The sequence below is a fragment of the Seriola aureovittata genome, chromosome 5 (genome assembly GCF_021018895.1).
Source record: "Seriola aureovittata isolate HTS-2021-v1 ecotype China chromosome 5, ASM2101889v1, whole genome shotgun sequence".
In the NCBI taxonomy this organism is placed as follows: domain Eukaryota; kingdom Metazoa; phylum Chordata; class Actinopteri; order Carangiformes; family Carangidae; genus Seriola; species Seriola aureovittata.
The window spans coordinates 22,551,514-22,578,107 of NC_079368.1; the positions used below are offsets into that span (position 1 = coordinate 22,551,514).

Genomic DNA, 26,594 nt, shown 5'->3' on the forward strand with positions numbered 1-26,594 from the left:
GTATTTTATAGTTTCTTTTTTAATCATACTCTTATTGTAATATGATGCAACATCACTTATCTTTAAATGGGCAATGATGCCTTCAACTTCAAATACCATCGAATGAAAATCTGCCCTCAGTAAGGAGCAACAAGAATAAGACAGTGCCTTTAAGTTAATAGATCTTTATTTGATTTCATATCTTATGCATTTTCATTCAAAAGGCATGAAGACAGAAAAGGAGACAGAAAATGAGGCATGGATATAAATATACAAAGAGAGGCAAAATCTTTACAATCAGTAACATTACATAAAGGCTTAAGCTAACCATATGGACATGGGGCACAGCACTTTGAATTACTAAAATAACGGTCACCAAAAGCCACATTGGACACAGGCTACATGGCAGTTAACAATTAACTTCATGCAACTGCCCAACATTCGAGCTGTGCCTTATACCTTCATCCACAAACAATAGAAAAGTTTGATTTATGTGCATTATCTTCCCTCCCCCTTTTGGCAATGCTAAATATACAAAACACAGCCCTGTTGTTTTCCAGAACTCCTTTGTATCATTCAACCATGGTGCAAATATGGAAAGCCAAAAATACAGACAGTGTAACCCATGTCTATACAGTCTCACTGTTAAATACAAGACAAGTACCATGCCACAGATCAAAGAACTCTGTCTGGTCCAATAAAAAGAGAAGCACAGTAGTACAGTCAAGTACAAGATGACAGAATAGGCCACATTGGTCAGAACTGAAACCGGTCTACTTAAAGTATCCAATTACATTTCAAACCCCATCTAAAATCAACAGCTTTAAGAATCCACATTCACAAATATTATAAATTATTTAAAATTGGCACAAACTCTGATAAAGTATATACTGAACGTGCAGATTACCAAGAGTTTCTGAGAAGTGCACAGAAGTCAGGATGCTAGTGCAATAGAATAATAATTAATAACATTGATTTCAACATAAAATAATAAATAACAGAATAAACTACTAATATAAAGAAAATATGCTATGAGAGGAAACAAGAAGCTAAAGCAAACACAAAGGACAACATCCAACAATCAGCAGAAACAATGAGCAACAATCTTCAATGATGAACATGAACAAAGGCACACACACAATCTCACGCACGCACGCTCCGTACCAGCTAAAATATGCACATGCGTAGGCACAAACGTTTAGTATGGGATCTGATTTTGGTAATACTGGATCATGTCGTAGGTTCTACTCCTGTAAGACAGAGAAGAGCAAGCGAATAAATGTGAATATTTTTTATTTTTTTTATTTTTTATTAATAAAAATAAAAGAGGAATATGTCAACTATACTGACCTGTTGCTGAGGAAGCAGTTCTGGATGACTTTGATGATGAAGGAAGCTGCATCTTTCTCACTCAAACCCGGGTTGAATCGCTGCCTAGATGGAGCGAAAGAGACTATGAGCGACAACAGCAAATCACTGTCAAGCTGCTTATTCACATTCAAATTGGCACAACCATGTGAACACATCCACGTCTGACTCACTTGAGCAATTTGATGGTCTGTCCTCTGAAGCAGGGAAGGCCAGTGTCCAGCATGAGGTTAACTAACGAGACCACTCCATCCATGTAGGGCCTGATTCACCAGAGGAACTTATCTTAATGTCACATGTTAGTCATCGTCTGCCTATAGCATTTTTTTTTAGCACTTCTACCTACTCACCTGACCGCCAGGTATCCCCTCACACACATCTCCATGAACCACTTGAAGGGCGTCGCCTCCATTTTGCCACCCATGATCATCACCATCTCATCGGTTAGCTTAATGTCCGGCTCCCAGCCGAGGTTCCCACCAGGAGAACTTTCGAACATGAACCCAAAGTCTGTAAACACACAGACACAAGAGCTTAGGATTTTCTTTGAAGCCTCCAGTATCTCGTTGCAGCATGAAGATAAAGTCTGGCATGATCATTATCAGAAGCACTCCTGTTTGTACTCCTTTTCTCCAGTCACTCAAACAGGCCGGCAAAGACTGCAGTCATGAATTTTATGATATAAAGGCTTGGGTTGCAAAGGGTTAGTTAGAAGTCAGAACTTTTTAAAAGATTTTTTAAATGCATTTTCCTCTCTTTCATACAGCCATTGGTTTAAAATTTTGTCTTAAAACTTTTTTTTCAAGATATAAAGTTCATCATTAAGTTATCTTTAATATTTTATTATCATCATGTTGCAAGTTGTGCAGTTGTGCAAGCAGAGTCTTGAAAACATGTTGATAGGCTTGGTGGAAGATAAGAAAAACAGATAGTGAACCGTTTATCTGATTTGGCTTGGACAAAATCAAGACTGGTACAGTCTTAAATTCACACCAGGGACAAACATACACATCAACTTCAATAAATGGACACAGAAATGCACAGAATACACACCAATGTGGATGAGGTGGCCCTGGCTATCCAGCATGATGTTTCCATTGTGTCTGTCTTTTATCTGCAGTAGGAAGAGCAGCAAGCTGTAAGCTGCCATACTGCGGATGAAGTTGTACCGTGCCTAAAGGGGAAGTGTTGAGAAGAATACCAGATTAAACTGTTAGTACATACAAAATGTGAGCACTGAGAAATATGGCATACTTTTACAGGTATAAAGGACTGACTGATGACTGGAAACGTCAGCACAAGGGTTGTGAGATTTGGCGTTTACCTTCTGGAAAGCTAGTGTGGATTCATCTCCATACTGATTCCTAAAATAGTCGTACATGCCGAAGTCTGTCTGTCGGCCGAGCTGGTCACGAGATTTGCAGTCCGGGATGCATTCGATCACTCCACACTGAGGGGGAACATCAGAAACAGCAAGAATGAGCGAAGTTTGATTACAGGGGAAAGTTCGACTAAGTTCGATTATCTTCGTGGGATAGTTGGTATGAACATTCAGTAGTTCCCGTCAGGAATATAATATAGTAATACAGAGGAAGACAGCAAAAGTTTTATATGAACTTACTCCAGGGGCTGTGGCCACCACCCTGTAAGGGAACACGTAGAGGTCCAGGCCAACCAGCTGGAAAATGTTCTTAAACAGGCTGATGATCTGAAGAGCCAGCATGTCCTGTGAACACAAATGACCAAATGGAAATAAAAAGGAAATTCTAGCTAAAATACTCAAGTTACGTCAAACTAAGGTAGCATTGAATTAATGAGTGATAGCAGTGTGGTAAGTAAAAGGTGAGGCGTGTGAAATGGACACCTGTCTGCAGTCGTCTCCCACTTTAAAGATGGCTGCCTGCCAGCAGATTCTCTTGGCCTCTTCTTCGTTCTTAACTTCCTCTCCAGAATCTGAGCGACACTGCAGACCTGAGAGGAAGATGTCAGGATACATCATCTGTCCATGCACAATTTGAGAAGTATAAAATCTACTGTAGGTTCCTTTAATGGTAACTATACCTTCTTTCTCCAGCTCACTGACTCCACACCTCCTAACTTTGAATTTGGCCAGGTAGGGAGCTTTGGCAGCACTAAACAGTTACACGAGGAGACACAAGTGGTTCAGTGAAGCCGTCACATATCTTTGTAAATTCTGGTAACTGGTAAGAGCATTACAGTTGTTGCTTTTGACGCTCACCTCTGCATGGGGGTCCCAGACTTGTAGTCTATATCCAAAACGATGGCCTCGGGGTTACTGGGAAGATAACAGCCAGGTTGAACTTTGATCTGTGACATGGCTTCCAGGCAGGCCTTCTTCCTCTCCTCGCCTTTGGGAAAAGGTCTGATGAAGACAAACAAAAACAACTTGAACACATAGTTTCCACATCTCTATGACTGACTTCACTGAGAATAGCATGCATGGGTATCCCACTGAATAACTCCAGACCACAAGTGACAGTCAGGCTCTGCTGTTATTCACAGAGGTAACTCATTGGGGTAGAGACTAATTGAGAGTGGAGGCCAAGGGATAGTAGAAATTTATCCCCTGACATGTTACAATTAGAGCTATAATGAGGGCAGAAGGGAATTTTGTCAGCCTCTAGTGGGCTGACAAAGCACTCAGTACGAGCTGGCAATAATGGGACCTGTCAGAAAACTGCTCATCAGCTGCACAGTGTACACACATGGCGGACAGGTAGTCAGGGGCAGAGGGAGCACAGCATATAATGTCTTCCAGACCAATGCATAATCAGAGAGACAGTACAGCAACCAATGGCCAAATAAACGAACAACAAATGAACAACAGGGGAAGGAAAGAACATAACATGAAGGCTCAGGGGAAAACTTGTTATCACTTCATAAACACCTTAAAGGCTACCTAGAGAGTAGTGTTTTTCAGTAAGTATGACATCCAAATAACAGAAAGGTTTAACTGTTGTGCTACTTTGAGGCATTTGGCAAAGTTCAGTGTTTTAGCTTTTCTTTCAGTGTAAGCCTCAGTTCATGATTGTATTAGCATCTTAAAAATCAATAAAGATGCTGCAATATGCCGGTTACACAATACAGCTGGTTTTAGACATTTTAGCCTCTTAAGTATCAGTCAGCATCCTCATCACACCTAAACGGTTCTCGCTCTCACATGCACTTCCACAAAACAAAAGTGAAACTAAAGTTGAGTCAGTGCTGACTGATGGAAAACTCACTTCAAGCAAGTTTCAAGTCTCAAATTATACACTGAACTAAGCTTGGAAAGTAAGAAATGTGAGGTATCTTTGGAAAAGAGTCATCTGCAGTGTGCATGTATAGTACATGTGATTGAAAAGCGTGTTCATACTTGATAATGGCCGAAACGTTGGTGATCTTGTTGAAGAAGTCAAACTCTCGCTGATAGAAGTCCTTGGCCGGGCCGGACAGCGAGCCAGTGATCTCCTCCACCATCTGTTCCAACAGCTCCCCTATGTCAGCTGCAGGCAGAAAGTTTTTTTCATCAGTTTTGTGCATTTTTTGTGTTCATGTCTGTGCTTGAGGTGTAAGTGTGAGCGAGAGTCACACACTGAAATAGAGATATCTTACGATCTTTTTGGTTTCCTTCCTCATCCAGGAATATGTTGGTTTTCATGTTCCAGATGAACTGGTGAGCCAGCAGCTGAGACTTCTGAGCAGCCCACAGGATGTACTCTCTCACGTAACCCATCTAAACCAGAGCGTAAGGGGAAAGAAAAGTAGGGGACGTTATAATAATATGATAATCATAAGATATACGGGGCTTTAAATGTATATGCTCACTGAGAAAACCTGATCTTACCTTGTCATAACGAAGGGCTTGGACAATTTGAGGAATGTAAAACAAAATGGCATCCTAGAAACAGTGGAAAAAATATTTTACAAGAAAGAAACAAATAATAATTAGCCATATAAAAAAAGCCACTGTATACAAGTGATACACAGTCCCTTATGAATAATGTAAGCACTTCTTGGGCTTATCAGTCAGTTTCATCAGATTTTTCAGTAATGTTTGAGGCACAGTGACTGAATTTGGTTACGAATACACACCATTAAGCATACGCATGTGAAATATAGATGCCTCAACACAGAACTACAATAATCAAATTGTCAAAAACAAAATCAGTTCTGATGCCGTTTACTACTGTAATTGCAAATGATATTTGTGCGTACAGGAGGAAAGGAGCGAAGCACTTTGACCCCATACTGGGCTGTGAGGGGGTGAGGAGGGTACATGGAGGAGAAGTAGGACAGGCCAGTAGGAGGATCTGCTGGGGCCCAGCACAGGATATGACTCAGCTCTGGAGAGTCAGCATCAATCGTGTGCCATGTCACCAGGAACTGAATAAAAACAAAACAAAAGAGAGAGAAAGAAATATGTCAAAAATTGATGAGCTTAGCCAACATGTACATCAGCACTTAGATAGGTTCAACTCTTTGTGCAGCATGTATCAAATATCAGATCACATCAACAGAAATCTGATTCAACGTCATGACCTCCAGCCTGGTGGTGTGTTAACTAACCTCCAGTGGAAGCTTATTAGTTACTTAAGTGACTGGAATAATCAACTGTGAGATGTCAAGTAGGATTATCTGATAAGTTATGGTGGCCTTTGGGGAAGGCCGTGCTCTGCCTTCAGCTGCTTCCTCTTCAGGCAGGTACAAGGCTCATTAAGAGTTCAGTCAGGTAGAACTAAACGAAAAGGACTAGAGGAAGCTGGAGGGAAAACGATTACTTCATCATTTCTCAAGTGGCAGTGCATGGCTACTTTACAGCAAAACATTAAGTGACAAAAACTTTTTTCTTCTGTTCATTATACCATAGTTACAACTTAACAGAAATGTTAACGGGATTCAATGAAGCCACAGTATTAACTGAAAAATCCCTGCCTGTTAAGATTAAAGGGTATGACTGAATCTATAGTTATGACTATAGATGGTTGTGATGGCAAAATGAGGTCCTGAAAGGGTTTTAGACACAAGAGATCTTTACATTACATATAAAAATAAGACAAGGAAAAGTGAGCAGCAACCTGTTTTTGTACAGTGACAGCTCTCCAATCTCACACAGCGTGACGATGAAGTATAAGATACACATTAAAAGATATGCTAGCTATTTTCATAAAGCCTACTTTATCAAACAGGGGATGAGCTGAATCTGGCCAGACAGAATTTGAAGAGTTTATTGTGATTGTTGCTATATATTTATGGTGTTTCATAGAATTTTCAATTTTCGTGTCCCGCTGGTTAAACCTCCTCTCAAAACCCACTGACAAAGGGACAGCAGACATAACTACCAGGCTGTTGGTTTGTACTGGCAGGCGGAGGACCTCACCTTGACTGCTTCAGGAACATCACACACAGCAGCTGGATCCATTCGCACCAGACGGGTCACCTCAGAGACAATAGCCTCCGTGTGTTTAAATCTGAAAAACAAATAGAATTGAAAGAATTGAAAAGGAGCATGCCCAAAGAATAACTTTATCCTTTGTCGTGTCATAAACTTCCATAAAAAAAGTTACAGGCCTGTAACAAAGTCATAGTCTGTGTTTCATTAGTTGATGGATATGTTATGGGCACATTAAGTAAAAGGCATTAAGCTGGCCTGATGAGGATATTTTCATTTAGGTAGAAATAGTAGGTGTTTACACACACTAATGGGAGGAAATGATGTCACAAGCACAAACCCCATATTATCTGCCATCTTTGTGGTGCTGTTATTTGAACATCATACAATTACTTCTCCCAGCAATAAAGGGAAACAATGTGCAGAAAGTTTTGGACTTCACTTATTGTTGTTCTGCGTACCTGGCAGGGAGCTGCAGGGCAAGGTAAGGTGCTATGCTCCAGGCCAGGTTGACATTGTCCTTCCACTGTTTCTCCGTCAGACTGATGTATTTGGACCTCCAGTTCGCAATGCTAGTCTCCACCGACTGTTCAGTAGCAATAGCAAGCTCCTGAGTGGATAACGGGTTGTACCATGTTGTCAGCCGCTCAATCTCGCTGGCCTAGAGGGAGACATACAGGAACAACACCAGCACTAGTACAGCAATTCAATTCTTCAATACCACATATTGTTGAACATACATAGTTACAGAGAATAGGTAAATACCAGTAAAGCCAGTAGTAGAGTCCTGCGTTTCATGTAGTATTTGTGCAGCTGAGAGCCTCGGTTGCTTTTTTTAGACAGTCCTGAAACAAACCAGGAGTAATATGTACATAAGCAACACATGATGGCAGAGGAATTTTCATTTAATGGTAATCTAATATTAATAATAAGACGCATAAGAGGTTCAGTTTCACCGAGACTGTCTTTGCAGCATATGATGGGTTCCAGCATAGCGAGTTTAACATGCTATGTGTTTTTTTTTTTGTTTTTTTACCCGATTTCTTGGATATGGTTGACATCCCAGAGGACAGAGGGTAGGTGTTGATCCATCCCTGAGCCACCTGCTGCCTCTGGCCCACCGCTGCATCAAGGCTGCTCCGGCTATCCGTCACTGCTACTACAGACAGGCTGTTCACAGACATGTCTTGGGGATCTATATAAAGAAAAAGATAAATTTATCCAACAAATCTACCATCCACCTATTGAGAAAATTAAAATGAATAGATCTAGATACCAACTTTACAACTGTAAATGAGTGATAGTGGGAAAATGTGCGTCTTTTCTTGACAAAGACGCTCTGACAACAGTTTGGGCTCAAGCTATACATTTTGACTCAATTACCAAAGAGTATATTTTGATCCACTCACTAACCTGTAACCATCTGTAACCTTCCATGAAAACAAAAAAGCCTAGGTGGTGTACCCACTACACTGCCCTCATGAGTATAAAATCATTTCCTTGCAAATTTCACTTTCAGCTCAAGTTAACACATTAGTGGTATGACATCACAGATTACAAACTTGGGTCTCTGCATTGATTCAGCTGTCATACTCTAGATTACACATTACTGTTCTATCAATTAAATAAAAAAAAAAGCAGCAAAAGATATTGAAATTCACCTTTTAGAAACTTAAACTAAAGATCAATCAAATCCAGACATTAAGTGTGAATTCTTGGGCTGTGTGAAGTTGTTAATTTATTTGTTATTACTGAAAGATTAGGTCACTGTTCTCTCACTGCTGTACCTGGAGGAACCAGCTGGTTGGCAGCCAGATATTTCTTGTCAGACTGCAGGCTGGCATAGAACTTGATCATTATACAGATGTCTTCTCTCAGCCTCTTATCTGTCTGAGTGGGAAATTTGGGAGTGACACTACACAAAGACAGAGATGGCAAAGAAGTTAGTGGACAGAAAGACAGCTTTAAATGACACTAACACAGAGTTTCCATTTTTGCCAACAAACCAGATTGGAATTTTTTCTACCTGAAATAGTCAAAAGCCGTGGAATAGATCTTTTCTCGAAGCACATTTCTGATGGTGGCATTCGTCACAACATCAGCATGCAGAAGAGTCAGACCCAGAGTCAGCAGTCTGAAATGAAGCAAAGTGGTGACACAATAGTCTTATCAAGTTTACGATTCAGTATTTCATACAGCTAATTATTACATTTATAATTATAAATGTAATAATTTTAAGTTTAAGTTTAAGTTTAAGTAATTTTAAGTTTAAGTTGGTAATTTTAAGTTTTAATAGTTTAATTATAATTAAACTACTTTGCTGTTGTAATATTGAGACACAGTACCGGAATCTAGGTCCAATGGCAGCAACATGTCGGTTCAGGCTGCTCTTGGGTCCTCCGACACTCAGAGACAGAGATCTCTGCAAAATGGTGGTGAAAATCTCCACTTGGTCAGCGCTGCTGTATTTGGCTATCTCAAACCTCTGCACCAGAAACTGGAGGGAGAACAGAGAGGAGGGATAAAGAGGTGACATTTTCCAATCCTTAGACCCTTTAATTAATTAGTTCAACACCATTTTATGGCTAATACAAACACTATACATCTAAATGATAGAACGCCTCTAAGTGAAAATCAGACAAGCTCAGTGGACTGGTGGACTCTTGAAGCTGAACAAATGATTCAACAGTCCAGTGCGTTGGTGAACATGTGCATGCTGTACTTTTGTGTATTTTACTGACATAAAGTCATGTGATCTCTGGACAGTAAAGTTTAAAACAACTTTAACAGTAACATAACTTGGAAATATAGAGGACAAGAAACAGAAGCAGTAGTTAATGTCTCAGTGTCACTGACCTCTATCCAGAGAAAGTGGGGGATGACGTCGGGTGCACAGGGTGCAGGTTGACTCTCCTCTGAGACAGCCAGAGGGCCGGTCTCTACTATAGCCTCCGAAAACAATCCCATCTTCAGCTCTACTGTCATCTGCCAAGCCCCTGCCATCTCACGCATGAACTAGGCAGATGGGAAAGAGGAGATAAGATATACGTCAAACCAAGATACACATTCATTTAACAAATTGTTATTGTTATTATATTAAGAGTGATAAATATACATACTGGCACTTCCACGCCGTTGTGTGCAGCCAGGAGCCACTCCCAGCAGGCGATAGCAGTTTCCATCCCATGTTCTGTAAACATCTTCAGAGGAGACCAACACAGATGATGCAGGAGCTGAGGATCGCAGTCTGAAAGACGAAATATAGAAATGACTGATTCATAACAAACAAAACAAAAAAAAACATTTGATGTACAAAATGAAATGAGGCAGAGCTGCTGACTTTTGGTAGTTATAAGCAGGGCGGCCATCTTGAACATGGCCTGGGTGAAGGCCTCTGGGTCTTTTCTGTCCAGAGCACGGGTCATCTGATGGATCATCAGCTTGTTGAGGTCTGACTGGCTGTGAGTCGCCTCTGAGAACTGGATCATACCAGCCACCTAGACAGCACATACACAGACCGGTATGAATCAGACTGTATGCAAAAAGTGTTGGAAAGTCATATCATCTTAATATCTAGAAGATTGAGACACCTCTCCTGTGTAGCGGTTGCGCAGGTTGAGTGAGGCCATGAAGTTCGAGTAGTCCTTCTTCACACATGCTGGTCTCTCCGTTAGCTGGGTGGTCTAACAAAAAACAGAGTTTAAGGGCCACTTAGGGCCACCCAGTCACAAGGTAGGAAAGTAAGATACGCAGCTGTACTGTAACACTTCTGGATAAACTGGAAGGTATCATGCCTGAGCCCTGTCTCTGTATTTAGTATTCAGACCAACCTGAGGGAAAGCAGCCTATGGTTGGCCACATGGTGGAGGACAGCACCAGCATAACCAGTTAGCCAAATGGGCAACCAGCGAAACAACCCACCCGTCCATTGTAGGTAAGTAACCAGGTAACCAGCAAATCCGTAAACCAGCCAAGCAACCAGGTAGGTAGTTCGGTGCAGTTTAATAAAGACAAAATACAACAAATGAAGCAAATGAAAAGACAGATATAGCAGAATGCAAGCCGTAGAACACATAAAAAATGCATAGCAAGCAAAATAATGTCACACAGACTAGTAAGCATGCACACATGGACATACAGTACTGTAAACAACTAGACAAAAAGACTCCCAGTGTTTACAGTGCTTTACAGAGTGCATACAGAATAAAACATAATAAAATACATGTGCACAAAGGATACAAGACACCTCTGATCAGTGCCAACAAAACCACAAAGGCCTTGACAAAGCAGCTAAACAGCACATTCGTTATGTTAAAAAGCCATTAATGTTGGACAAATGTTAATAAGCATGAAATCAACAAGACTGTGAGGCCATGGGTAGGTAAATGAGCTACTTTTAAAGTTTGCTTTATGTTCTCCAAGTACAGTTTGTTAAAAAAAATTAAAAAGTGCTACGTGCTTCTTGATACACAAAGTGACAAGGTGTCACATCCTGAGGCATCCGCACTGCTCTAAAAAAATGTGTAACTTCTCTCACAATAGAAAAGCAAACACATTTTTGGTAGGACTGTAAAACCATACTGTGCCTGTATTGTGGCTTTTAATGATGTGCAATGTTGCTGACAGATTGATATTCTTTCTGCATTCTTTAAATATGCTTAAAATGTGACACACACCTTAATTTGGTAATGTAATTTCGTGCATTTTTAATCTGGGGTAAATCTGCGATTTACGATACAATAAAAGTGGTGATCTGAAAAGGTTTGTGTGCGAACATGTATGGATGCCTGCATGTGTGTTTGTGACTCACGCCTAGTGTAGTACTCTGTCTGTTGTAGCCTGCAAAGTGCAGTATGCTCTCTGTGGCCATGGCGAGGCCAGTGTGCTGGGACAGTCCCGACACCCAGTTCTGATGCTTGTTCAGGTATTCCTGCATTGTACATAACATTCAGGCAAGAAGAGACAGAAAAAGAGAAAGTGGGAAAAGGAAAAGAAATAGTTGAACAACAGAGATGACAAATATTGTCTATAGGGTCAAAATACAAAATGATTTCCCTTTAAAACACTAAATCAAACAGTTTATACTTAACCAATTAGGGATCTTAGATCACCATTTCTTGTACAATACTATTATATTATTAAAATAAACCTTAGCCACAATATAAGGGTATTGTGGCTGAGGTAGTGTTGCTAAAACTAGAAGCACAACCACAAGAAGTGAATGTTTAAAACTTAAATATCTCAACTTTCAGAAAGACACTTTTCTTAAATATACTTTTGCTACATCCTAATTTTATTACATTTCTTTTTTTAAACTACAAAGACATAGTAGCTCCAATCAAATTTACTACTTTAATTAAATCTGTGTCAGTCCTCACTTAAACATAAAGGTAAATAAACTGACCTGTAGGTGGGACTTTGTGACTGAAGGGGCCCATTTCATCGCCTCTTTCAGGATCTCACCACAGCGGGCAGCAAAGTCCTTTACTATACTCTAAGAGGAGATAAGGAAGTAAGGATACAACACCACTAGATGAAGTACAGGAGCGCTGGCGAACCTTAAATTTCAATGAAATCCTTGTGCAAAATGCTAGATTCTTAGTGATTTTTAGTATAAATAACATAATATGAAAACAACATAGAATTTTGCAGTATACATAAGTTTAATTTAAAACCTACAGTTTTATTTAGTTGACAAATTAGTTCCACTACCCAAAAAAATTCAGACAGCAAAGAGATCACTACAATGTTTACAACCAATACTGTGCTGCCCCCTAGTGGTCACACGTGTAACAACAATCCAAACCCACCTCTCTGGCTTCATATGTGTCAGGAACAGTGATCCTGTAGGGGGTGTCTGGAATGTCATAGTATGGCTGATCCTTGTGAATGTCCTGAATTAAAAAAAAGTAAGAAATTTATTGCAACTGAAGCTTCTACTTTGCACCTATTTCAACATTTCTCTGGGGTTTGATTAAAACTCTGAAGATTTTGACTAAAAGCTGCACCAGATGAGAATATTCCACATCATTTCATTTGCCACCTTCAGATGTTCTTGTTCGTTATAGGGATTTAAACCAACAACCTGGCACTGCGCACTGGCTCTCCCTCTCTCTGATACTTACAGCACTTAAAGACAGAGAGAGTGTCTGCAAAATATCCAGCATGGTCTTCAACACGCGACCACTCCAAAGCAGATGGGGGAATCTGGTTGAAGTAGAGGGATGTAAAAGATACATCTGTAAAGTGATTTTAAAAACTGCAAGCAGACAAAGTGGCTGAATGATTACTACTCACGTCTCAGCCAAACCAGAGAGGTATTTGTCTGCCACTCTGCGGATCCTCTTGTGTGTGTGGTTAAAGTTGATCAACAAGAATTGGGCATGTCGCTCTAATTCCTCCTCATGCTCTTTGGTCTTTGGCTACAAACATAAAAAATACACACTGATTTTTATTCAGAGCAGAACAAAATCTGTGACCAATAAAATGTCCAGACCTTTAGATATTCCTCACTATTATTCAAAATATCAAGAGAGAGTATGATACCTACCTTCTCAGCCATCATCTGGAGGAAGACATCAAATACTTTATCACCAACACAAATAATGCACTGCATCATGCCTGTGTAGATAAAAAAGGGAATTTAAGAAAATGAATTACACAGCTTGAAGGAAAAGATAGCTAGAGGTGTGCAGGCATAAAGCCCTCACCAGATTTGTCTTTCTGGATGGCTTTGTCTTCAAAGTATCGAAACATGACCTGGAACCTGTCAGGATCATTGGATCGCAGCATCCTGGAAGTGTGCAAAAGGAAAGAGAGATATTACAAAGTTGAACAATCAGACCTCCCTTTATTAAAGGATAGGTTTAGATTTGTTCTATCTTAAAACAATAGTCAGGCCTGTGTACATACTTTGCCCAATCCCTTCTTAAAACAATTTCAATGTAAGTGAAGGGGGACAAAATCTACAGTCCTTGTCTTGTCCAAAAACACAGTCCAAACTTTCAATATGAGTCCAATATGAGGCTTCAACAGTCTGAGTTAGTATCTTCCAAATTTACAACCTTCTTAGTACAAAACTTCCACTTCGTGGTACTGTCACTCTGCAAAGAAGACTCAGACGGGCACCTGACAATTGTTTTAAGACTGTCAACCTATCCTTTATGGAATAATGCCAGTGGTGACAAAAGATGAGTAAATATAACATTACCTCATGTATTCTAATCTGTAGACTGAGAGCAGGTACGTGGACATTGCAAAGTCTAGCTTGTTAATGAGGGCAGATCCTTCAGGAGGCGGGTCGAGGAGATTGCTGATGGTTGCCCGCAGCTCGCTCAACTCAGCCTAAAAGACAGAAATTGACGATCTAAATATTAGTTCTGGCTTTGCTGTTGTAAGAAGAGTTTCCACGACATTAATGCAGAAAAAGATATCTATATTTTTGAACACTGTACCGGTGTCACTGTGTCATTTTTTAGAGCCGAGTTATATTGCAGCTCGGAGCGAAGAGGTTCTCCACTGGGGAAGGTGAGAAGAGGAGACTTGGTAGCAATCTCACACACGCCTTCATACCACTCCTCTGGCCAAAGCCCTGAAAGGACAAAATATATATAGGAATGCGGATTAATGCTGATTAATAAAATTAATCTCTTAATTGAAGGTACATTCATCAGATTATAACAAAACCTTTTTGTAACCACCTGAGAAAATAGGATCTATGACCTATGAATTAAAGCAATGGGCAGCTTGATGTTTTGAAACCCCTCACACAGGTCACAGCTTGAGTTTCAGAACATCAGCATTGAGAATGAAGAGATCTTGTGATTTGGTGAAGTTACTAACCACTAAACAAAAATCAGGAGTGTACCTTTAAATATCAGCTCCAGCTCATTTTAAGGCTTATAATGCAGTGCATGACTTCGTACTTAACATGCAGTGTACTGAAAACAGTTAATTCCTTGCTCACCTGATCCCTCTACAGCAAAACCCATGACCACAGAGTACAACCAGAAGTCCCTGAACAGCTTCTGGAGGCGGGGCTTGGCCTCTTTGATTGGCGGAAGTCGCCTGGTCAACTGTGAGTTTACAAAAAGGGGCACAGGAAAAGGGTGAGAAAAGTTTCTCAAGATTTATGCTGCATTATACAAATTACAATCACATTGAGTTCAAATGATTCTAAAGGTAAAATGGAAATTCTTTCAAACACAGAGCGAAAATCTTCTTGGACGTTCAGCACACTAACAAAATAAAGACATACAAATAACATAAAGAAACAACTGCAAAACATATCTTACCAGACTACTAGCTCTTTAACAGTTAATCAATATTAAATATTCTTAAGAGCTGAATTGTGAAGAGTTAAAGATTTTAGTCAGTCACAGCACTTTCTGGTCTGTTTGATCTGGTCTATTTGTTCAGGAGGAGCCCACATCAAAGTTCAGTTTTGTATTCAATTCTTTGCTCTTCGTCCTACAAACAGAAGCTGTACAGCACTTTCCACCAGCACACACTAACGGTAAGACATTTTACAGACTACGACTGATTTTTAAGGGAAATTCACGTAAAATATTTTTGCCTTTTTAGCAAGTGAAGACATAATTTAATTCCTACAGATTTATTAAAACATACTTTAATTAAATTCTCAAATTATTGGTCAGACCATTAACTAAGCCACACTAAATGTCCATTCCCTCTGCCTCAGTCTTCAGGATGTGGGTCATCACCATCTTCTTTGTGGCCTCACTGCTGGTCAGTCCATCCTTGGCTGGAATCAAAGACCTCGGCTCTCACTTCACTGACCCTCAACCGGACCCCAGAAGATTTGAGCCAGACGGGACACTGGATATAGAAGCCATCCCGTTGGATTTCCACAAGGAAAACACTGTCACTAATGACTTAGTTTTTGATGGTTTTGAGGATGAAGATTATATTGATTTTGACAAGATCCTGGCTGCAGGCAGCGATGATTACATGTAAGTTTGAATGGTTTTTACATCTGGTAGGTTACATCAGAAATGTAATCTTCATATGGAAGACCTAAGAAAGACATTTTTACATTTATACCTTGGATTGGTGACATTTTTCTTATCAGTGCTGGTGATATATGTGTGTATATATATATATATATATTATATATATATATATATATATATATATATAACAAATGTACACACCTAAAAATAGTTACTTATGATGCAGCTATTGTGTGAAGTGTTTAAATACTAAATATCAAAACAAATTTAGAGTGATTCAACTTTTGAATGGTTGGGTGATGACTTTATGATGTTTTTCAGTGAAGGGGATGAGATAGATGAGATCGCCACGCCAGCCCCAGACATCGACATCTTTGCCGAACCCTCCGACCCAAAGATTCGTCGTGCCAGACTCCTTCGGCTGTTCCATGGCCGGTCTCGCCTTCAACGCCTCAACATCGTCAATGCCCATTTTGGTTTCAATCTCTATCGAAGTCTTCGTAACGGCGTCAACCAGACTGACAACATCCTGCTAGCACCTGCTGGGATCTCCATCGCCATGGGGATGATGTCTTTAGGGGCAGGAGCGGGAACCCATGACCAGATCTACAAAGCTCTGGGATTCGCAGAGTTTGTCAATGCTAGCCACCACTATGACAACGCAACAGTGCACAAGCTCTTCAGGAAGCTGACACACAGGCTCTTCAGGAGGAACTTTGGTTACACGCTCCGCTCTGTAAACGATGTCTACGTGAAGAGGGATGTCTCAGTGAAAGATAGTTTCCGCACTGAGACAAAGGCTTATTATTTTGCTGAGCCGCAGTCAGTGGACTTCAGGGACCCTGCCTTTCTGAACAAGGCTAACCGTCGCATACAAAAGTTGACCAAAGGGCTGATCAGGGAACCACTCAAGAGCGTGGACCCAAATATGGTGCTGATGCTGCTCAACTACCTGTACTTCAAAGGTGGGTGAAAATAAAGACAAATGTTCATTCACAATTCAATGTTGCAGGACTCTGAGGACAGTAACACTGCTTTGGTTATCAGACTCACAAAGTACTCATATCACTCTTTGACCTTGTTTGTTTAATAAACAGGTACATGGGAACAGAAATTTCCCAAAGAAATGACTCACTATCGCAACTTCAGAGTAAACGAAAAGACAAATGTGCGCGTGCCAATGATGAGCAACAAGGGGAACTATCTGGCTGCTGCTGACCATGAACTTGAGTGCGACATCCTTCAGGTGGGTGGCCTCGGACTGGTTTGAAATTTTACAAACAAGTCAAGTGAGCCACGTAATAATGATTGAATTATTTTCAGCTCCCATACACAGGAAACATCAGCATGCTCATCGCCTTGCCGAGGAAGATCACTGGTATGAGGGCCTTAGAGCAGGATCTCTCCCCCACCGTTGTCAACAAGTGGCTCAAAAACATGACAAACAGGTCTGCAGCGTTCTTTCTGTAAAAAAATATGTACTGTAAATAATAATAATAACATACAATAAACTTTTTCAACAGGAACTCTTTTACAGTTAATGGCTTGGGTGAAAATGCTTGATTTAAGAGCTATAGAGCAATGAGGAAACTTTTCTATGACTCCCTTCAGGACTCGGGAGATTGTGTTACCTCGGTTTAAACTGGAGCAGAACTACGACCTGATTGAAAATCTGAAGGAGATGGGCCTCACTGACTTGTTCCAGGAGAGTGGAGATTTCTCTGGAATGACCTCTGAAAAGGTTGCCATGAACTGGGTGAGTAAGACTAAATCAGTGATACTTTTACTAAGAAATAACCAACTGAGCCTAAAATCAAACATCAAAACAAAATGAAGGTCTCTGGGTTATTCAGTCACCTGGGCACCTTCTCAACTGCAATCAATAATCCATACTAACTATTTCAAAACACCTTGTGATCTCCCTCTGCAGCTGAAGCACCAAGGAACCATCACTGTGAATGAAGAGGGGACAGAAGCTGCAGCACTGACCCAGGTGGGCTTCATGCCCCTCTCCTCTCAGATCCGCTTCACCGTGGATCATCCCTTCCTCTTCCTGATCTACGAGCACCGCACAGACTGCCTCGTGTTCATGGGCCGGGTGGTTGATCCCTCACAGAGCTAAAACTGGAACAAACAACTAAACTTTTCACTACAAATTCCACCTTTGGTCAGAAAGCTAAAATTGCTAGTGAACCTCAGAAATATTACCGATTTTAATAGCTGAGGTGTTGTTTTTTTAATAGTCAATTGGTACAATATGTAAAACGTAACGAGTACTGAGTCTTTATATGTCTGAACATTTAAACTTCTCCTTCATATTGCTCAAGTGCTGAGTTTGTCTGAGTGATTCAATGAAACCTTGTTATCTGTCTGTTAATGTTTTATCCTTTGCAATGAGGATAGTGGATGAGTGTGCTCAAAAACATGACATTACATAACCTTCATGCTTTTGTGTATTAATTGCAGAAAGACCAAAGATGAATAATACATGACAGGGGATAATAAAATAATGCATAACACTTCTGTACAATAGAGAAGAATTTCTGTAAATAAAACCTACACTGGTTACATTACATTATTCTTTTTTAAGAAGAAATAACATAAAGGTATAAAAAAAATTATACCTTATTATTTAATTACCAAGTTTTTACATAAACCTACTTAAAACTATTACTATCTCAATACAATGAAAAAATACTACTAATTGGTACTCAATTTTTGTTGGACTATGAATAATATTCAATATAGACAGTTCATATTCTACCATACTATTACTACGTTGGCTTTAAATTGATCTCGTAAGAAAAAAATCAGCAGTGAACTGGTGACAGATATTTGTACTGCAGCTGAAAGGGTAAATATTTGTTCACAGAGATAAAAGCTAACTAACATCTGTAACAAGTCATCAACTCAACTCATGCAGATCTTTTAACTGCACTGTGTGTAGGTATTTTAACACAAAGTCTTGCCGAAAATGACTTGGAACTGTCTCTAAAGGGGCAACAGTTTGCACACACATGACATTCAGTACTCACCACGGCAATCACTGGTATAAGGACTCCAAGATTTCCAGCACTACTCGATGCCTGCGGGAGATAAAGAGCCATTATCAATTTATCAGCATGGCTGTTATCAGTTTCCTGTTGTGTTTAATTGTTTGTGCATGTACGCACGTACCTTCAGGGCTGGCCCTTTGTCTGAGGCCCTCTCGCTGGCTCTCTTTCCTTCTAGGCCTAGTTGGACAAACAGTTCTAAAAGGTTCACCATCAGTTCATCCACCAGCTGCTCCCCCTGCAGGTTGGCTGCGATGTTGGCCAGAGCGTTAATCACTGCCAGAGAACAGTGCCTTGGAAGAGAAAGATAAGCAGTTATACTCTGTGTAGACGTAAATGTAAACAAGACCTACAAGAAGTATTTACTGCAGATGTTTACACACCAATGTAACACAAACCCACGGAATACACATTAGTACCATAGTCTACTACCGCTGACCACCTGATAGGAGTGAGCAAAGAGCAGCAGTTATTAACATTCTCCCAACTACGTTTTCTCTTTTTCAGCCATTACATCCCCTGGTGCAACTGTAAACTCTGACCAGGGTGAGAGCGGATGCTGACCTGTAGCCGTGATCTCTGTAGTCTTTAGTAGCTGAGTAGACCACCGAACTGGCCTTCACACTGATCTGCTGGAACAGGTTCCACACCTCCTGATAGATGTATTGCTACAGGACAAACAGCCAGGAAGTAACAGGGAGCAAGAAAGTGAAGGCGCAAACAGGTTAAACTCAAGATAAAATATTTTTTGTAAGCCAATCTCCTACTTACTTACTACTTATGACATTTGCTTTTTTTTCTTAAAATAAAACAATCCCATTATTAGGGATAAAATTAGCAAATATGCGAGGTCTGTATCAGGACTGAGCAAAGCATGTTGTACGTGATCTGTATCTGCTACATAAGGGCCTATCACCCTCTGGCTATCAAAAACACCCTATTGTGTGTCAACTGCAATACTGGAACCTATTCTTAATGCAGTGTACTAAGCAAGTTAACAGGAGCCAACAGGTTTAAGGTAATTACATCATGTCAGCTCCTCTGGGTTAAGAAAAAGGGTTAGTTTGCTTCTATTTACAGGACAGTAATTACTACTTTACACTTCTGAATAACCCCAGTTATTTACTTCCCCTATATACCTTTTCAACCATCAATACAAAGAATAATAGAAGCAAGATACTCTAAATCTGTGCCATCATAGTGACTTTGTACTTACATTTCCTGTAATCACCATGCAGCCAAGCTGGTCGATGATGAGAACATCCAGCTGTGATTGAGGCTGGCAGAACTTTTGTTGAAGGATTTGCAGGATGTGCTCCATGACTTTAGGAGTGTCTCTCAGAGCCACCGCAATGTGGCCCAGTGCTCGAATGGTGTGATCTGGGATTAGATGGGCATCCCTGACAGAATGATATGATTTATTTTTAGAGTAGCTGCTCGTCAGTTTCAAGGACCTGAAAATATTCTGGGTGACTACAAAGCACATAGTTTCTGACTACAAACGCTGCTTACTTGTCATTCTCTTGTGAAATGTAAAGACGGTTGGACAGACTGGCCAGAAAAGCCTCCACTATCACATGGTCCATAGTCAGACCAGCTTTTAGGCATCTGAGAGAGGAAGCACACAAACATGAAAAATACATAAAAATACATTAAAAAAAATCTCTAATCACTGCTGTGCCAGGTGTTTGTGTCTGACCTGCAGATGTTGTCAATGGAGATGTCTCTGAGCTGCTCGTACATGGACGGCTGGTCTTTCCTGTTTGACAGGATGCTGAAGGTGGACTGAGAATGCTCATTGGTCACGTTTATCCTAATTTCACCTGTGCCTTAAAAAAAAAAAAAAAGAGTGATAACAGCACAGAGATAGAAACATCAAAACAAAAGGAATTCAAGACAAGCCTTTTTAAAATCTATTAAAACTTTTACTTAATATGATCCTCCACAGAAAAGAAAAGGGAAGAGTGTGGTGCCAAATCCAAACGGCTTGTTGTCTTTTATAATCTAACAGATTAGCATCTGATCTATAAAAAGACAATACACTGCAGAACGGAAACATTAGTAACCTGAATTGCATTTCCAGTTGTCTGTATCTGCAGCTGCTCATCAATGAACACTGTGTTAAGATCAATGATAGATGAGAGCTGGATGTGACAATGACAATGTTATTGATGCATCATCAGCCACAGCACTCTTGTCCCATTTACTGCTGGCTCTGATCATTTATGCTGTACTTGGGATAACAACTTTCCTGCAGGACGTGATGTAAATTAATTCTAGTCTTTAGGAAAATGTTGTGTTTTTATGCAAGTGGAGATATATTAGTTTTGATTGCTTAAATATTAAATCCATGGCCAGTTTCAGACTAACTCTGCTTAGTTCCACTCTGCTTTCAAGCAGTAGTTGCATGTTTTCTTCAACTGAATTATAGGAACAGGTGCTGCCATCATGCTGTATTTTAGAACGAAATCACATATGCTCATAAGTATGGGAGTGTTGAAAGTCAGTCCTGGGGTGAATTTGAAGTTACCAGTATATCTGTACCTGTGCTGTACTGGCTGTGATACTTGTAGAGTTTTATAAGAACAGGGGAAGGAACCACCAGGAAATCCCTGAGAGAGGTTGTGGCAGAGTGAGCAACTACTGGAAACCTCTCACACAGACGGCCCAGGCCCTAAGACAGAGGAGAAGACAATTAGAGAAAAGGAAAATTAATACCCATTAAATCATCAAAAATACTTGCAACATAGGTTTTTATCAGCTTCAAAACTAAGACATCTAACCTACTCTCACCACATGATCTAGTACTTTGTCTAACATTTCACTTCTATTTCATATCTCAGTACTCTTTCTATCTTTCAGTATCATACCTGCAGGCAACAGATGAGCAGGGGCATATGAGCAATGATGACTTTACTAGAGGTTTTCGACTGCAGCTTCTCTGACAGTTTGGTGCACAAATTCTCTGCACCTGGGAAAAGACACCAGGAAGGAAAAGTGAAACAAGCAGCACAAAGAAACACACCCAGTATCCCTCTGATTACGACATCTGAAAACACTGCTCTGCCCTCCCTCTACGGTAACAATTGATTACCTTGCTCATCTTTGACGGCCCACACCATGAGGTCCACGCACGCGGCGTTGGCTTGGCAACGAAGCTTGAGGGGGCTCTGTTCCCCCGTCAACCCAGCCGTGTCATGAAGTACCCGCTGCAGCTCTGATTGGCTGCTGCTAAATTGCTCCAGCACAAAGTCGTGCACTTCCCGTACAAAGGCCGGCTGCAAGGCTTAGAAACATGACCAGAGTATGAAATTAATTTAACAATTAAACCAGCTTTAATACATAATAAATAAGCAATTTATGATGCTTTACCTTTCATGTAGTATAGTGTGTCCCGCAGCATTTTGAACACACACACATAGAGAGGGTCACTGAAGGTTTTGTAATAGATGTTGACTCCAGGATTAGACTTAACAACAAACAAAAGAGACAGTGACAGAGAAGATTACGTTACTGATAATGGCATAAATTAAACTTTGACTTTACCTGTTAATTTTTTTGAATTGGCAGTGATTATAGAGTACAGTTACCTCTATAACTTCTGTCATAGTGGCGTTCAGAGTTTTCAAAAAAGAGTCGGAAACAAATGTCTTCACCTGTAAATCGACAATACACACATGGCTGAAAAAAAATGCAAAATACATACATAGGATGAGAGACAACGTAGGTAGTATTTCAGAAGACAGGTAGCGGGCTGCTATACCATGCTAAGGAGCTGCCGGAGCAGATCAATAGGCACCTCCACCTCGTTTTCTCCTGCCCCCATGAAGAGAGGAGACATTGAAAAACTGGAGCTGACTGTGGAGAAATAGTGGTCAGGGTCTACTGTACTGCTGTCTGGAAGGTAGGCGCCTGAAATGAAAGAGACGGGATGACATTAGAAACATGAGACGAGTTAGACCACATATGACTGGTTCCTTCAGGGTGCCATGGGTAATATTAAATGGCTTAAAATAGAAAAAAATGGCTAATAAAAAAAAAAAGCTAGCTACAGCTGACAATGATAAGATACAAAGAGATTAGAGATTTACATTGGCACCTTGTGCTTCTTGAGTTTTACCTTCAAAGTAATGTGGGCCGGGGGTTGTAGGAGAGCAGGGTGAGTGGCCTCCTGGGTCTGTACACACCTATGAGACAGCACATTACAGAACATTTCTGTAAGTCACTTTTAATTGTCCAGAACACACAAAACGTGTCTTGAATCCAACCTGCTCTGTCACAACATACACACACCTGTGCAGAGGAATCCAGGTTGGTCCCCGTGCGCCTGCGTAGAGTGTCACTCTGGCACGCCGTGAGCAGCGAGGATGGAAGGATAGAGCGAAAGTCATTGAAGGATCTGCGCCGCACTCCCTCCGTTTCTTCTGTGACACAGCGAGCCTGGGGTGAATCTTTGGGGAACAACTTGGACAACAGGGCTTCATCTGTGTTGCTGTAGCGGCCAAATGCTCGAGTCATGCCGAGCAGGCTGGGGACAATGTATCTGCACAGGTAGACTGGAGATGAGAGAGCATTTATGAAGGTTTTTCATTATGACGGATTGATGTTAGGGACTTTGTTACCTTGTGGGTGTGTGTGTGTGTGCATACCTTTGTCATGATTATCGGGTGTTTGGCACATGTCCTGCAATGCCTGCATGACCTCCATTATAGTGTTCAAGATCTGGAGGGGGAACAGCAGAAATAATAACTTAGCACTTAACTCACATGCACCCTAACCTGAGAAGCATTTATTATCACCGCTTTTTAAGCTGACCTCTTGTCGGGAATCTGGGTCCCTCTGAGCCACATCTGCCAAAAGAGTCACTAGACAGAAGCTGAAGTTTTCTGCAACTGGGAGAAATTCTGAAGAGCAGAAAATGACAAAAACATTAATATGTACAGTTAAATGCCAAATATCTGTAAGTGTGCAGCAAGAAATAGAGCAACAAACAGATTCATCAAAAACTTTAAATGCAAACAAACAATAAATACTATATAAAAGACTAGTGGAATTAACTAACGTTGACTAGTGGAATCAACAATCTCTAATTCACAGTATGTTGTTCCACTGTCAGATCTGGCCAATATAACTTTGCTCTTAACAAGTGAGGAAATACTGTTGAATGGGAATTTAAAGATGGATGGAAAATGAATAAGAATAACTATAAATATTACTTTGTGCACTGGTCAAGTGAGTAAATAGAGGCCATTGTAAAACAAAAAGGCCCAACTATAAGAGGATTGTTCTTACCCTTTCCTTTCTTTCCCGAGCTCTCTTCGATCCATTGGACCCGTGGTAGGCCTCTCAATAGGCTCAGCAAGTAGGAAACAAGTATGTCTTTGTGCTGCCAGAGTAAAGCAAATAATTACACACCACAAATAACAGTGGTCACTAGCAAAGAACAGCACTTTTGTTTGACTAACAAGCAGTGATAAAATCAAAAATATGGAGGTATTATTAGTTCCAAATTCAGGTCCAAGAAAATATATCAAACATTACTTTAACACTGAAAAGTGAAGCTACCATCTCAACATGATCAGATGGCAGGGAAACTTTTCACAGTGTCTCGTTGTGATGAGGTTAAAGGCTTACATGGCCAGCTGCATGCCTAATCCACATCTTAATCAGATTATGGGAGAAGAGAGAATAAGCTTATCATGGTGAAGCGGAGTCCTGAGAGAGGCTGGTGACAAAAGTGGACTTATAGTGCTAATATATTAATACAAATCATTTATAAATATATAATCCAACAGCATCCCAAGATAATAAACTCTGAGTAAACCATACTGTAAAGTGAATAATGTGAATAATATTTGGAAATTAAATCTAACATTATCCATTAACTTCTCAGACAGCCTAAAGCTCTAATGTTTAACCTGATGATAAAATGCAGCCATTATGATGAAAAAGGCTCAACACCTTGGCTTTTAATCGACCACCACCCACCTGTAAGCCAGATTCCACCAGAAACACAGCCAGTGCAATAACAGCATCTCTGCGACGCACATCAAGAGTGAACACACCGCGGACTTCCAGTGGACACATACATTGTAACTTCTGGACCTGAAAGACCACAAAAACATCATTTCTAAAATGTATTTGTATACCGTTTTAAAAACTTTGACAAAAAATCATGACAGAAATCAGAAGGTCCAGGCTTATGAGAAGCCCACTGCAGCTGTGTGTACTTAGTTACAACAATAGAAAAAATAACAAATTTTAAAAAAAGATGAGATTTTTTTTTAAATGATTGCATGCTCCAATACTAAGTTTTGATCTTTGCTAGAGTCCTACTTGGGATATGAGGAAACTAGTTTGTGGATTTGCATGCGCATTACACTTATGCACACAGAGTTCAGGTAACATACTGTATATACATTTCATTTCTGTATTTACGTTTCCCTGATGGGCATCAATAAAGTTTACTGTATGTTGCTATCAAGATGGGGACCATATATTATCATATTACTGCGCTTTAGAGTAATGGTATCATGGCAAAGGTATTTCTGATATTTGATATAGTGCGAGCCAGTCACCTTGCTATAGCTAAAAAAAACACAATAAAACATAACCTACACTGGGTGATCCATAAAATATCAATACCCTGTCTTGATGACTGCCTCCACATGTTCATAGATATTTGTGTTTGTTTCTTCCCATTTTAAATATGACATGTTTAAAAACTCTTCCTATATTGTTCCACATAACCTGTTTAATTAACACCTGATAATCCTTGCAACAGGTCAGAAACTGCCATATTGAACAGAGCATGTTTTAAACCCTCCATCTCTCTCGCTCTTCACTTTGTAAACCTGTTTGACTGCAGTGCTGATCAAGCCTGACCACTATGCTCGTCTAATGCACCACACAAGCAGCGACGCCACTTTCTCCTGCGTTGCTCTCTTCCTCTACTCCCGAGAAAAACCCTGTCAACAAGACCCAGCTCCAGTGATTCATAGCCACCCAGGTACACACACCTCTCAAATGTTACCTCGTCTGTCATGTCAGTAATCAAAATAAGCCGGCGCTTGTGCGGAAGCGGAGCTATACCCCGAACAAACGATAACTGTTGCTTCATGTTAGCTAATTAACACAAATGTGCCTTTTGGATCTCACTCGTTTTTCTCCTTCCTCACCTTTTCGACCGGCGCGGGACGGTGGGCGGCTAAAGAGCGGGCCAGCGACAGGACTGTGTTGAAATAAAAACCCCTCGTACCACCTCCCATTACAGACATGTTTACCCCGACATCAAACGAGCTAAATTCAACGGAGAGGAAACAGCCGAGCAGCTGGCGCTGGCACAGCCGCAGTACGGCAACACAGCAGGGACAAACATGACGAGCGCTGGCAGTGACATTAGTGGCTCTGTATTTGACCACACAAACACTGTTACAGCGACAGTCACTGTTAAACAAGACACCGTGATCTAGTACTGTGTTTAAGTTCTTTTGTCCAAAGTTTCCTAAACAAACATGAGCAACGAACAAAGCCAGAGGTTGAGACAGTATTTATTCACCACATTGTTGTCTGTATAATTTTTCCACCAAATTATGTTAATCAAGATAGAGAAAATACTTTTTCATTTGTTTTTTTGTTGCTTTAACTCTTATTTTGGATATGCAAAGTTTTATGAAGCGCAAAACGGGAATTAAAGTGCAGATTGATTTGTATTTGATATGATATTGTATCTTGTGTTTGGTGAGAAGGAAGTGAATATTTCCTACACATCTTGTTGCATATGATTCCTGGTAAATGTCACATCCACACATTTAAATGGACAGGGTCCAA

At 40.4% G+C, this 26,594-nt stretch overlaps 2 protein-coding genes across 2 annotated transcripts; one reads left to right on the plus strand and one right to left on the minus strand.

Annotated features, from left to right (window-relative positions):
* Positions 1-148: 148 nt before the first annotated feature.
* On the minus strand, positions 149-26,106 carry pi4kab (phosphatidylinositol 4-kinase, catalytic, alpha b). The gene is made up of 54 exons (XM_056375682.1): positions 25,943-26,106; positions 24,753-24,869; positions 24,057-24,150; positions 23,580-23,668; positions 23,414-23,486; positions 23,058-23,320; positions 22,885-22,951; positions 22,528-22,676; positions 22,355-22,420; positions 22,137-22,233; positions 21,859-22,050; positions 21,635-21,735; positions 21,309-21,438; positions 20,464-20,593; positions 20,277-20,372; positions 19,981-20,164; positions 19,329-19,432; positions 18,889-19,057; positions 18,747-18,797; positions 14,706-14,814; positions 14,194-14,330; positions 13,950-14,083; positions 13,450-13,532; positions 13,290-13,360; positions 13,037-13,161; positions 12,865-12,946; positions 12,550-12,633; positions 12,144-12,233; positions 11,550-11,669; positions 10,330-10,422; positions 10,080-10,236; positions 9,859-9,986; positions 9,596-9,754; positions 9,085-9,236; positions 8,766-8,873; positions 8,527-8,654; positions 7,776-7,934; positions 7,505-7,584; positions 7,201-7,400; positions 6,728-6,818; positions 5,566-5,733; positions 5,195-5,248; positions 4,963-5,083; positions 4,724-4,853; positions 3,587-3,730; positions 3,409-3,479; positions 3,212-3,318; positions 2,969-3,073; positions 2,672-2,797; positions 2,401-2,521; positions 1,698-1,857; positions 1,521-1,610; positions 1,330-1,413; positions 149-1,229 (listed from the first exon to the last, which is right to left on the minus strand). Exons 1-54 carry the CDS (start codon positions 26,039-26,041, stop codon positions 1,178-1,180), a joined length of 6,294 nt encoding a protein of 2,097 aa, XP_056231657.1. The 5' UTR covers positions 26,042-26,106; the 3' UTR covers positions 149-1,177.
* serpind1 (serpin peptidase inhibitor, clade D (heparin cofactor), member 1) lies at positions 15,158-18,284 on the plus strand. Its single transcript, XM_056375683.1, has 7 exons — positions 15,158-15,254; positions 15,441-15,711; positions 16,033-16,676; positions 16,809-16,957; positions 17,035-17,159; positions 17,323-17,467; positions 17,642-18,284. Exons 2-7 carry the CDS (start codon positions 15,449-15,451, stop codon positions 17,831-17,833), a joined length of 1,518 nt encoding a protein of 505 aa, XP_056231658.1. The 5' UTR covers positions 15,158-15,254; positions 15,441-15,448; the 3' UTR covers positions 17,834-18,284.
* Positions 26,107-26,594: the final 488 nt, after the last annotated feature.

Excerpts from the sequence above, each read along its gene's own strand:
- serpind1 (XM_056375683.1), top strand. The coding sequence starts at position 15,449 with ATGTGGGTCATCACCATCTTCTTTGTGGCCTCACTGCTGGTCAGTCCA. Across the intron at positions 16,958-17,034 it reads TTGAGTGCGACATCCTTCAG|CTCCCATACACAGGAAACAT; the intron begins GTGGGTGGCCTC and ends AATTATTTTCAG. Across the intron at positions 17,468-17,641 it reads AAAAGGTTGCCATGAACTGG|CTGAAGCACCAAGGAACCAT; the intron begins GTGAGTAAGACT and ends CTCCCTCTGCAG.
- pi4kab (XM_056375682.1), bottom strand. The coding sequence starts at position 26,041 with ATGTCTGTAATGGGAGGTGGTACGAGGGGTTTTTATTTCAACACAGTC. Across the intron at positions 14,815-18,746 it reads TTATACCAGTGATTGCCGTG|TTGACCAGGCGACTTCCGCC; the intron begins GTGAGTACTGAA and ends GTAAACTCACAG. Across the intron at positions 13,361-13,449 it reads CATCCAGAAAGACAAATCTG|GCATGATGCAGTGCATTATT; the intron begins GTGAGGGCTTTA and ends TTATCTACACAG.